Raw genomic sequence first — 12,999 nt, 5'->3', positions numbered from 1 at the left:
GAGGACCGAGGGTCAAGCAATCCGATCCCCCATGCCAGCACGTACAAGAGGTAGTTGCCGCTGCCCAAGCCAAAGAAGAGATGGACCCTATGTTCTGCTCCTTCCACCGGACGGATACGCACAACACGAGGGATTGTCAAGTCTTCCTTCGTGGCTAATCCTGTTCCTGGAATGCCGAACGCGGTCTCCTCCCATCGACGTAAGACAAAGGACCCATGAAGCCGACCGGACATGCACCGAGAGGCGTCATCAGCACGCCCGATCGGCACCGATCTCCAAGACAGGAGAATCGACGGGCGTCCAGAGAACGGTCCCGACCGTCCGCCGAAGAGGAGAATAGAAGCAACATCGCCCAAGGCGAGATCAGCGTTATTGGGTGGGCCGACCGAGGAGATTCCAACCGAGCCAGAAGGCGGCGTCCGGCACCATGATCCACGCAATCGGTTGTAGCCAAGAGCGGCAAGTGGACCGGAAATCATTTTCGGCCGGAGACTTAGAAGGAGTAGAAGTGCCCCATGACGACGCTCCGCTCATCAAAGCGGTAATAGCAAATTATACTATTCATCGATATTTGTTGACACAGGAGCTCGGTCAACATTATATTCAAGAAGGCGTTCGATCAGCAAATTGATCGAGCAGAGCCGCCCATGATAACGCCGCTCACGGGTTCATGGGTAACGGCGGCCGAACAAATACTGGCTATCTCACTAGGAGAAGAGCCTTGAGGAGGAGATAACAAACTTCGTGGTGGTGGACTCTCCCTCATCATATAACGTCATTTTGGGACGACCGACGCTCAGCGAGTTCCGGGCGGTTGTCTCCACCTTCCACCAGAAGATCAAATTCCCCGTGGAGGATAGAGTAGGAGAAGTACGTGGAGACCAGCTAGCAGCTCAGCGGTGTTATATAGAGATGATCCGAGCAGAAGCCTGTTCCGCTCGGAAAGCGCCCCGGATCGAGGTGCACGCCATAACCGAGAAACCTCCTGCTTTAATTTATGATGAAAAGGAGGAAGTTCAGATCCATCCGACCCGATCGGAGAACACGACTTTTATCGCCTCTGATCTGGAGGAGGAGCAGAAGGAGGAGCTGATCCAATGCCTCCAACGAAATCATGATGTCTTCGTCTGGTCGACACATGAGTTGCCCGGAATTTCCCCGAGCATAGCGCAGCATGAGTTGCATGTCCGACCGGACGCTCGTCCAGTGAAGCAGAGGAAAAGGGATTTCAGTGCCGAGCAGAATGCAATCATCCGGGCGGAAGTAGAGAAACTTCTGGAGGCCGGCCATATACGCGAAGTGCAGTTCCCGAGCTGGCTAGTAGTAAAAGCCGGGCGGCAAGTGGAGAGTCTGTATCGACTTTCGGGACTTAAACAAAGCATGCCCCAAAGATTTTTATCCCCTGCCCCGGATAGATCAGCTGGTGGATTCTACAGCCGGCTGCGAATTAATTTGTATGCTTGACGCCTACCAAGGCTATCATCAAGTGCCGCTTGCCCGGGAAGATCAAGAAAAAGTAAGCTTCGTAACGGCCGACGGCACATATTGCTACAATGTGATGCCGTTCGGATTGAAGAATGCCGGGGCCACCTATCAACGCTTGATGAATAAAGTGTTCAAGGAGCAGATCGGGCGGAATCTGGAAGTTTATGTGGACGACATTCTTATCAAGTCCGCCCGAGCGGCCGATCTCTTCAAGGACATGGAAGAAACCTTCCGAACTCTGCGCAAATATGGAGTCAAGCTGAATCCTCAAAAGTGCCTGTTCGGAGCAAAAGGAGGGTGTTTCTTGGGGTACATAGTGACCGAGCGGGGAATTGAAGCCAATCCCAGCAAGGTGAAAGCTCTGCAAGACATGCCGCCTCCAAGGAATACAAGGGAAGTGCAACGGTTGACCGGTCGGATAACTGCTTTGTCCAGATTCATCTCCAAAACCGCCGACCGGAGCCTACCATTCTTCAAGATCCTGCGCAAGGCTACTAAGTTCCAGTGGGATGAAGAATGTGACCTAGCATTCGAAGAATTGAAGACATATCTAAATTCTCTGCCTGTACTTGCCAAGCCGATCGGGGATGAGTCACTTTATATGTATCTGTCGTCAACTGAACATGCTGTAGGCTCAGCACTTGTGAGGGCGAGCGGCGAAGAGCAACCGGTGTATTTTCTAAGTCACATTTTAAAAGATGCTGAGTCTCGTTACACCGGGCTCGAGAAGTTGGCCTTTGCTTTGGTTCTAGCCGCTCGGCGCCTTCGACCATATTTCTTGGCTCACACCATCATCGTCCGGACCAACAGTCCACTAGGAAGAGTGCTGTTGAATCCAGAAGCGTCCGGACGGCTCATCAAGTGGACGACAAAACTGAGTGAATTTGACATCCAATACCAGCCCCGCTTGGCGATCAAAGCGCAATCCTTGGCTGATTTTGTGACCGAAGTGCAGAGGCCAGAGCCGGAAGCTCTGTGGAGAATATATGTGGATGGGTCTTCCACTCGGTAAGGGATTGGAATATTGCTCTCACCTCAAGAAGAAAAGATGCACCTATCCGTCCTGCGGACTACAAAGCCACCAACAATGAAGCGGAGTATGAGGCCCTCATAGCCGGATTGCAGGCAGCACGGCATGTAGGAGCCAGTCGGGTGACACTCTATTCGGATTCACTACGCTCAAAGAACTTTCCGCACCTTTGAAATCAGCTGCTCGCTTAAGCTCTCAAGCCTTTGAAAAACTCAAAACTACTTTCCGAGAGGTCCTTATTCAAAAGATTCCCCGAACGGAGAACCAGGTAGCCGATGACTTGGCCAAACTAGCAAGTTCTATAGTGCCGGTCACCATTCAGCAACCAATTGAAAAAGTACTGCTGGTAGCGCACGTCGACCGGATGGAAAGCCTCACGTTTCCAAGCGACTGGAGGACACCCATCATAGAGTTCCTCCACTCGGGAGCCACACCGGCCGATCGGGATGAAGCCCAGCTGCTCAGGAGGAGGGCCGGTCGGTTCACACTCATAGGTGATCAGCTCTACAAGAAGGCTTTCTCTCGCCCGTTGTTGAAGTGTGTGAGCTCGGAAGACTCGGCTTACATTCTCCAAGAAGTACATCAAGGATCGTGTGGAGGGCATCCGGGCGGACGATCATTAGCTAAGAAGATCCTGCTAGCTGGATACTTTTGGCCAACCTTACAGATAGACGCCGCTCGGACAGTATCTACATGCCTTTCGTGCCATAAGTATCACAACTTCTCCCACCGACCGGCGGAGGAGATGAAGGCATCAACCGTCTCATGTCCGTTCGATCAATGGGGAATGGATATCGTGGGTCCATTTCCGATGGCGACCGGGCAGAGGAAATTTTTGCTGGTGGCGGTCGATTATTTCTCCAAGTGGGTGGAAGCCGAGCCACTAGCCAGGATCACCGAACAGATGGTCAAAAAATTCATATGGCAACACATCATCTGTAGGTTCGGTATCCCTCGCCGATTGGTTTCCGACAATGGGCGGCAATTCACAGAGAAGGTGCTAGAAGATTGGTGCAAAAGCTATGGCATTGAGCAACACTTCACGTCCGTGGCTTACCCCCAAAGCAACGGTCAAGCCGAAGTAGCCAACCGGGAAATTCTCCGTATGCTGCGCGCTCGGCTCGACCACGTGGGAGGAAGTTGGCCGGATGAAGTGCCGGGCGTTTTATGGGCCATCCGGACGACTCCTAAGGAGGCGACGGGCGTCACACCTTTTCATCTGGTGTACGGCGGCGAAGCAGTCATCCCGGTTGAAGTTGGCGTCGAGTCCGTCCGGGTCCAATTGTACGATGAAGGCAACGCCGAGCGGAGGAACATGGAGCTGGATTTGGTTGATGAGGAGCGGGCCAAGGCAGTCGTACGGCTGATGGCGTACCGTCAACGGATGAAGCAAAACTACAACCGGCGCGTCATTCCCCGATCCTTCCAAGTCGGCGACCTCGTCTGGAAGAAAATCAAGCCGGTCGGCGACGTTGGCAAACTTGAAGCTCCGTGGGCAGGCCCCTTCAAAATCATCAAAAAGCTCCGCTCGGGCGCATATTATTTGGAGGATGAGGACGGGCGACAACTAGATAGACCGTGGAGCGCGAACCACCTCCAGCCTTACCGGGTGGGGTAAAAGGTGTGCCAATGTAAACCATCCTGTGTACTTTTTTCGACTGAATACTTGAAATGCAGAAATGAAAAATCAAGAGAACAAATATAAGGCATCGTCAACGAGGAACGAAGGCCCCACGTCGGCAGGCCGGAGGTAAATGGGTCGAGCCGAGCGCTCGAAGATCGAAGACCCAGTACCTTCCGGACGAAGGTAAATTATCCGAGCCAAAATGCTCGACGAAGCAGACCCTGAGCCGTTCGGCCAGGAGTACGTTCTCCAAGCTGTGAAAGGGGCATATGGATTATCCGAGCCAAGCGCCCGAATAGTAAAGGCCTCCCAGCTGACTGGATTCGCAAGCAAATGACCCGGCCGTTCGGCCGGGCACAAAGACAGTTCAAGCGCGAGATAAGTTATGAAGGCCAAGGTCGCTCGACCTGGTAAGGAGTTAGCCTTGAAGCCCGTCTAGCCCAGACGTTAAACCGTAGAGCTGCGCCGACCGGCTATAAAAACCGATTGGAAAACCGACGAGCACCGTCGTTAAAGATCGAGAGCCGCGCCGATCGGCTATAAATATCCGCGCCGACGAGTTCCGTCGTTAAAAATCGAGAGACGAGCCAGCGTCTATAAAAACCGAGCGGAAAACCGACGAGCACCGTCGTTAAAGATCGAGAGCCGCGCCGATCGGCTATAAATATCCGCGCCGACGAGCTCCGTCGTTAAAAATCGAGAGACGAGCCGGCGTCTATAAATCCCCGAGCGGAAGACCGACGAGCCCCGTCGTTAAAAATCGAGAGACGAGCCGGCGTCTATAAACCCTCCGATCGGGAGACCGACGAGCTCCGTCGTTAAAAATCGAGAGACGAGCCGGCGTCTATAAATCCCCGAGCGGAAGACCGACGAGCCCCGTCGTTAAAAATCGAGAGCCGCGCCGACCGGCTATAAATATTCGCGCCAACGAGCTCCGTCGTTAAAAATCGAGAGACGAGCCGGCGTCTATAAATCCCCGAGCGGAAGACCGACGAGCCCCGTCGTTAAAAATCGAGAGGCGCGCCGACCGGCTATAAATATCCGCGCCGACGAGCTCCGTCGTTAAAGATCGAAAGACGAGCCGGCGTCTATAAACCCTCCGATCGGGAGACCGACGAGCACTGTCATTAAAGATCGAGAGCCGCGCCGATCGGCTATAAACATCCGCGCCGACGAGCACCGTCGTAAAAGATCGAGAGATTGATTAAGGCCGATCGGCCGTCGGTTTGCCAACACTTCGCATTCACTGAAGGCAAACAGTATAGCCAAGCGCTAAACGATTTTGAGGAAACAAGTCAATTGATTAACCCGATCGGTCGTTTAGTAGGAAACAAGGGGAGTCCAACTGATTCTACGAATAAGCAGCAACACACTAAAAAGAGACAATGAAGGGCAAATAAAAAGTACAAGCAAAGGAACATAAGGAGGCCGAACGGCACGTACAAAAGATTTTTTGCATCCGCTGAGCGGATGAAATACATAGCACTCGAAAGAACTCACCTCACTCCGGGTCTTCAAAATTAAAAAAGGCGTCCGGGATATCATCAATCATGGCGGCCAGGTCGGAGGAGGGAATATGCATTCCCGAAGGAAGGTGGCCACCCTTCTTCAAATACGCCATGGTGACCTTGACCGCCTCGGCGAAAGTTGAGGAGACGTTGTCGCCGAATTTTGCGCCGAACCGTTCCGAGCGGAGATATTCTTGGTGCGCTGCTGCTAAGCGACTCGGCTCTCCCTCCTTATATTTTTTAAGTACCGCCCGGGAGGCAGTTAAGGAATCTTGGACTGCCTTCAAGTCCATCTCAGCTTTTGTACGTTCAGCCGAACGGACCTCCCGCTCGGCGTTTAGCTGGGCCTCCAGATCCTTGGATCGCTGATCTAGCGCACGGACATCTACTTTCATCTTGTCCAGATCAGCTATCGCTCGCTTCTTCCGGGCAGTAGCGTGTTTGGCATCCGCTTCGCGCTTCTTGATTTGGCCCTCTAGCCGAGCCACCTCTGTAGACAGGTCGGCAGCCTTTTTCTGTTCGGCCTCGAGGGTTTGTTTCTCCCGCTCGGCCGATGGACCCCCCGATACTTGGAGTTTTTCCAGGAGATCCTCCAGCTCGGCTAGCCGATGGCTAGTGGCGATTTGCTCAGCCCAGCGCTGTAAGGGAAATAATAAAATCAGGAATCAAACAATAGCATGGCACAGGCAGAAAGATGAATTTACCTGAGTGGCCTGCTGCATGTTGTTATCGCCGAGCTGCTTAGGCGTCATGAGGGCCACTTGAATCTGGGCATCCTCGAAGAGCTTGGCGAGCGGACCAGTCAGGGTTATTTCATGGACGGGGCTTGATGGCCGATCGGCGGACAATAAATATTCCTTCGATGGGAATCGGAGGGTAGTCTTGATGGTAGGGTGGCCGGTCGGCACTTCCTCGGCCGCACTCGCCTTGCCCGAGGACTCCCCTATGGTGGAGGTTTCGCCCAACCGTCGTAAGCGACGGCGAGTTCGTGGAGGAGAACCAGAGGGCTGTGCGGTGGGCGAGGCCGCTGGAGTCCCGATATGCGACGGCGTGCGATCCGGCGAAGCCACCCCGATCGGTGCCTATGGTCCGCCCTCTTGGGTCGGCGGAAGGCTGGAGTCTCTGTGACGTTTTCGCCGAACTTCCAGTGGGGGATCCTCGACCTGGGGGACCCCTAGCTCGGCTGGGGCAGAGGAAACAGGGTCCGCCTCAACTTCCGTTGAAGCGGATGGGGTAACTTCTGTTTCAGGAGCGGACTGCGTCCCCCCCTCTCCGGTAGCTGCCGAGCGGCTGGGAATAAGACCCCGCTCGGCAAGCTCTCTTTTGGTGGCCGCTTCAATTTCTACGGCCTTCAACTTCAGATGAGCGGTAGCTTTAGAGCGCCACATGACTTCAGCTGCAATAGAAGAAATTAAAATCAGTTAGACAAAAAAAGGCGAGGAGAGTAAAAAGTCCTTACTCATGCGGTAGGGGAGATTGGCCCGAACGGGAGATAATCCGAAAATATACAACACCCCCTTGAGAAGCAACTGGTCGATCTTGTACCGCTGACCGGACAACCAGTTCGCTGCATGAAGGTATGCCGGGTTGCTTCTGAATTTGCCGAGCTCCGGCTGGGTCGGCACGGCGGTAAGTTGGATGTAGAAGAAAAATTCCTTCCAGTGCTTGTTGGAGGTCGGCATATTATCAAAAAATTTAAAGCCTATTCTACTCTGGAAAATGAAAGTGCCCAACTCGGATTGTTTGGGGTAGAAGAAGAAGTGGAATATTTTGGGGTCAAGTGGGATATTATGCAGCTTAAAGAGGACAACCACCCCGTTCAGCAACCTAAAGGAGTTCGGCACAAGTTGGCCGAGCGGGATGCGGAAATAATTACAAACCTCCAAAATGAACGGATGGGTAGGAAATCTAAGGCCGCCCTGGAATTGGTCTAGAAAAAAGCAAATGGTGCCGATCGGCGGGTTATGGGGCCGATCGGACGGGCCGGCTATAATTATTTCGTGGTCATCAGGAATCCCATACGTCCGAACAAGACGCCGAGCGCCCTCTTCATCAAACCGAATCTCCATGGTCATATACCAGGGGCCATGAACAGCAAGAGCGGGCTCAGAGGAGCTTGTCATCTCGGAGAAGCAATAAGATAGCAAGAAACAAGAGGAACGGGAACGAAAGAGGCAAAACGAGTTGGGAAAACCTTGTAAACGAAGGGAGAAGACTCACTGAGAAGGAAACGGGCGGAAAGGATCACCGGTGGGATGGTAGCCGCCGGAAAATAGGAACTGGATCGTCGGAGGTCGCAGCAGAAGAAGAGGCGGAAGGACAACGCACAAGCAAGCATGCGGCGAAGGAAGTAGGCGGAGGCTTTATACGGCTGAGGCTGGTCGACCTCCGCCGTCGGATGCAGGTCACGAGAGACGAGGTCATCATCTAACCGTCCATTTCAAAGTAATTGGCGTCCCATCGTATGAATCATCACCGCCGCACAAGAAGAGCCACGTGGCGCTCTGTCACCAGGCGCAATTAAGGCGCCCATACCGCGCATGCTTCTGTTTAATGAAGAGGATTTGCGTGATTTTCGAGAAGATTTAGGCAAGCCAACATCTACGTTGAGCGACAAGACAACCAAAACGAAGAGCCGAGCGAGCCGAGCGGCTGAATTTGGCAGAAGGGCCGAACGGCCCCAGGGATATTATAAGCGACGGAAAGGCGACGACCGCCCGCTCGGACACATAGTCCAGTCAGTCGGACTCACTGCCTCCTTCGACTAGACTTGAAGGGGAGGCAAGTGATCCGGCGGTAAGAATGGGGGATCCACTTCTTGAAGGGTCTCAGCTTGAGGACAGATGGAGGGCTGACTAAGCGGTTAATGGCCGCGCCGAGCAGTTGAGTAGGTCCGAGCGGAACCAAAGATAACCCAGCCAGGCTTAGGTTTCCGACGCCAAGGCAGGAGGATTGGATGGCCGAGCGAGGCGTCTGCCCGGCTGGAACCGAGGGGCCGAGCGGGTGGTCCGTTCGGCCAGGATAAGGGCGAGGATACAAAGGTTAGCCGAGCGGCCTATTCGTTCGGCTCGAGATATGGGATGTCAGCAGAGGCATGTCTAATGATTATGCCGTACACAGGATTTCACGATAGAAGATTTTGCCGTCACATCATGGAGAGGTTGATACAGTATCGGTATGGCCTCATGAATGCCCTTCTGACAGACCCATACCTGGGTATGGTCGAAAGCAGGAGATTACTTCGATTGGCGCGCCCAGGCTTCTTGGAGAGGTCTATATAAGGTCTCCATTTCTTCACCGGAGGTACGCGAGTCTTCATTCTGCAGCCACCTTCTTCATCCATTCCTCGCCTGACTTGAGCGTCGGAGGGCCGTCGCCGGGACACCCCCCCGGCTCGGTTTTGTTGCAGGTTCGCCGGAGCACTCGAGGATCCAGCAGGGAGCGCCACGTCCCCAGCGTTCGTTGACCCCTGGTTCGGACAGGATCATCTGTTGAGCTCCTCCTTGGTCAGACCACACTGGAGTATGCAGGTTGCCTTTGCGTTCGCCTCTACTTTCTTTATTAAGGATGCATCATAGTTCTGGTATGATACTAATTTTCTTGAGCCGTCAAGTGGGAGTTCAAGGTCTGTCTTGGTGATCATCCAGACTTTGAACTGGGTTTGCAAGTACGCCTCCATCCGACCCTTCCAGTACCTGAAATCGTCTCCGGTGAAGAGCGGTGGTCGAGCGGTGCTATAACCTTCTTGAAGTGTCATTTTAAAACCTGTACACACACAAAAAATCTATTCCAAGACTAGGTCTTAGATTAGTAGTGCGTGATGTATAAAAAATAAAAACGAACTCGAGTGGTGTTGCACTAACTTTGAGCAAAAATCGATTCGAGCGAGAAATAGATCGGAATATAGTAATTATACTAATTTCGGTCGACTCCGAAAAAACTGAAAATACCACGAAAAAATTGCTAGATTGGTGGTTGCACCAAATCGAAGCGACTCCGCTCTGATACCAATTGTTGGATCGAGAAGCGCTAGAGGGAGGTGAATAACGCTCGTGGCTATTTCATTCGATTTAAACTGTGTCGAGTAAATACGCAGCGGAAAATAAAAGAAAACACAACACATGCAAACACAGGTTGTTTACTTGGTTCGAAGCCTGTGGCCACTCCTACTCCAAGGCCCGCGATCGTTGATCGCTTTCTATGGGCAACACCTATAAGCTCGAATAACGGTTACAGAATTATTACAATCTATTAAACTGAAAGAGTATACCGACAACAAGAATGAGCAATTTCGAAGCTTCGGGTCGTCGGGATATCGTTGCAGCACTTCGGGATCGTCTTGTTAGCAGCTTGTAGCAGAAAGATCTCTTGGGAGAAGATATTTTTGACTGCTGGTTGAACCCCCCTTATAAAGGGTCTTCAAGACGCCTCCATTAAGCTCCAAGGCGCCTCCAACCCAAGGTTTTATCCCGACTCAGCCGTTGTCGATCAAGCCTTGATCGCTGCTCGTTATCCACCTGAAGGCGCCTTCAACGCCACTCCAAGGCGCCTCCAAGCCGCGGTCCAAGACGCCTTCAGTCCCCATGAAGGTGCCTCCAGCTCCTCTGAACAGCTGGCTTCGGCTTGCACCCGAGGCGCCTCCAAGCTCCATGGAGGCGCCTCGGACACTATTCATCCGAGGTGAAGTGTGTTCTTTTGTCCCTGCACAATGTGTTAGTCCACACAATACACATTTACCCTGCAAGACAAGGTTAACACACATAACTATGATAAGAAATGTGTTTGACAGTCTCTAGACTGTCCGGGTCTGACTTCAGATTCCCAACCGAAAATCCTAGGTCGACTCGACGCCTACTGTTCCCTCTGCGGGGAACGCGTCCTCACCTACTCCTCTCAGGAGAGTTACCTATTGCCAGTGTGATCCTCCAGATCAACTGGACTTTTGCTCAGTGCTCGATGCTTCCGAACTTTCTGCTGGACGTCCGCTCCCCGACCCGTCCAGTCTTTCACCTGGTTCGCGACACCAGGACTTTCCACCTAGAGTTACCACCCCCTAGGATTCTTTCCTGAAGACCTCGACTCACCAAGACTTTCCGCATAGGGTTACCACCCCCTATGACCTAGGGTTACCACCCCCTAGGTTTTTCCACCTGCCTAACCGCAGATAGGACTTTTGTCTAAGTACACTTAGGACTTTCTTGCAAGCTTATTCAAACCGTTAGATCACAACATAACCTTAACTTTGAATCCTTTGTCATTATCAAAACACTGGTTCGATTGTGGGATGCTTCCCGCACCAACAACCTTCACGTTGGGCCAGATATGAAATCATATTAGGCCCGCGTTGGGTCTTATATGATTCCATGTCATGCCCAATGTGGAGGTTTTCAGTAATTCTTCTTTATTACATTTTAAAACCTCTGAAAAATTGAAATAAACAATGGATAGCATATTTGAACTCTTTGAAACCTTAAAAATTCATAGGAACTGAAATGTGCAATCGGAGCTCTATAAGTCCATTAGTGGGTTTCAGTTAAAATCCACTTATGGACTAAAACCCACTGATGGACTTAGAGATCTTAGATTACACCCATTTCAATTCCTGAGGATTTTTGTGGTCTCAAGGAGTTCAAACAATTCATTATTTATTTCAATTTTTCGGAGGTTTAAAAATGTAATAAAGAATAATCACTAAAAACCTCCACATTATGCCTGATATGGAATCATATCAGGCTCTATTATTTATTTCAACTTCTCAGAGGTGTTAACATGTAACAAGGAAGAATCGTCAAAAATCTCCACATTAGACCTGATATAGAATCATATCAAGCCCAACGTAGAAATTTTTGTTGATTCTTCCTTATTGCATTTTAACACTTTCAAGAATTCGAAATAAATAATTGATAATATATTTAAACTCCTTGCAATCCTAGAAATCCACAGTAATTGAAATAGGTGCAATCTAAGATCTTTAGGTCTATTAGTGAGTTTTGATCAAAATCTACCGATGGGCGTAGAGAGCTCCGATTGTATCCATTTAAACTCCTATGGATTTCTGAGATGACAAAGAGTTCGAATATGTTATTTATTGTTTATTTCGACTTCTTTAAATGTATTAAAATGCTATAAAAAAATCAAATAAATCGTATAACATGTTATCTATATGTTATGCATGCAAAAAGAGAAGAAAGAGAAGAGAGGAGAGAAAAAATAAGAGAATTGCATGCATAAGAGAGAAGAAAGAGAAGAGAGAAAAAATAGTAGAGAAAAAAATAGTAGAAAAAAGTCAATTATTAAAAGGGTAAAATAGGAAGTGCAGTTGAAAAGATGTATTTTTGGTAAATACTAAAGTAACATATATTTTTTGATAAATTCAAAACCTTAGGTGCACTATTTGGTAAATGGCAAAAGAAATAAAAGCATATTAAAGACCACAACATGAGTCAACTCTGGCTGAGAAGATGACTCAACTCCGTGTTGGATTCAGCTAAGAAGCTCAAAGGACTTCAAATAGCTCCTAGTAATATACTCACAGGAAGCATCATGGGAGTGGATCGATTCGGCCATCGTCGAGACAGTGAATTCCGAAACTGAACGAAGATAGAAATTCCTCGCCGTCTCAAGCTTTCATCACTCGCAATTGGCGGACACCTGTAACTCAACTCTATCCTCCAACACAAACGCCCACTTTATTGTAATTTCGGACCACGCAATTTCGGACCACTCACTCGCAATTGGCGGACACCCGTAGCTCAACTCTATCCTCCAACACAATCGCCCACTTTATTGTAATTTCGGACCACGCAATTAGACGGAAATTCCTCGCCGTCTCAAGTCTTCATCACTCGCAATTGGCGGACGCGTATCCCTCCAAACACAAAGCAAGCAATTAAAAAAAAAAATAATTTTTTTAAATAACGAATTTCTTAAATACCCACTTTTATCCCTCACTTTTATCCCTTTATTTTACATTTTACCAAATAACGAATTTCTTAAATACCTTGCATTATAACCCTAAATTATTTTTTAAAAAAAAAAAATTTGGTAACTTCAACTGAACCAAACTAAATTAAAAAAAACTTATTATTTTATCAAACACTTTTATTTAATAAAAGTTATTAATGATATTTTTTTATGTTAAAATGATGGTGGTCAAACTTTGTTAGTAAAAATTGTTCTGCAAGTACAATAGTCACAGATTCGATGAAATAGTCAATTGATGAAAGATAGCAATCGATTGAAATCAGTCTGACAATAACATTATAAAAGAGAGTTTCGAGAAACTTTGGCTATGCATTTCCTACAATCAAAAAGTAATCCTAAGCAACATGATAGCATCTAAAATAAAATTT

General features: G+C 49.5%; 1 protein-coding gene across 3 annotated transcripts in view; it reads right to left on the bottom strand.

The window, feature by feature from the left end:
* Window positions 1–12,399, bottom strand: part of LOC122041023 (2-hydroxy-6-oxo-6-(2'-aminophenyl)hexa-2,4-dienoic acid hydrolase-like) — a 69,325-nt gene extending 56,926 nt beyond the window's left edge. For 2 of the 3 annotated variants that reach the window (XM_042600552.1, XM_042600551.1), the window contains exon 1: window positions 12,181–12,396. In XM_042600552.1, the coding sequence (XP_042456486.1) occupies window positions 12,181–12,214 (34 nt within the window). In that variant the 5' untranslated portion in view covers window positions 12,215–12,396. Of the gene's footprint in view, window positions 1–12,180 lie in introns of all 3 variants that reach the window. The other variant, XM_042600550.1, reaches the window with a different exon arrangement.
* Window positions 12,400–12,999: the final 600 nt, after the last annotated feature.

This window comes from Zingiber officinale, chromosome 2A (genome assembly GCF_018446385.1).
Source record: "Zingiber officinale cultivar Zhangliang chromosome 2A, Zo_v1.1, whole genome shotgun sequence".
Taxonomy (NCBI): domain Eukaryota; kingdom Viridiplantae; phylum Streptophyta; class Magnoliopsida; order Zingiberales; family Zingiberaceae; genus Zingiber; species Zingiber officinale.
This window is presented reverse-complemented; position numbering and strand designations above follow the sequence as displayed.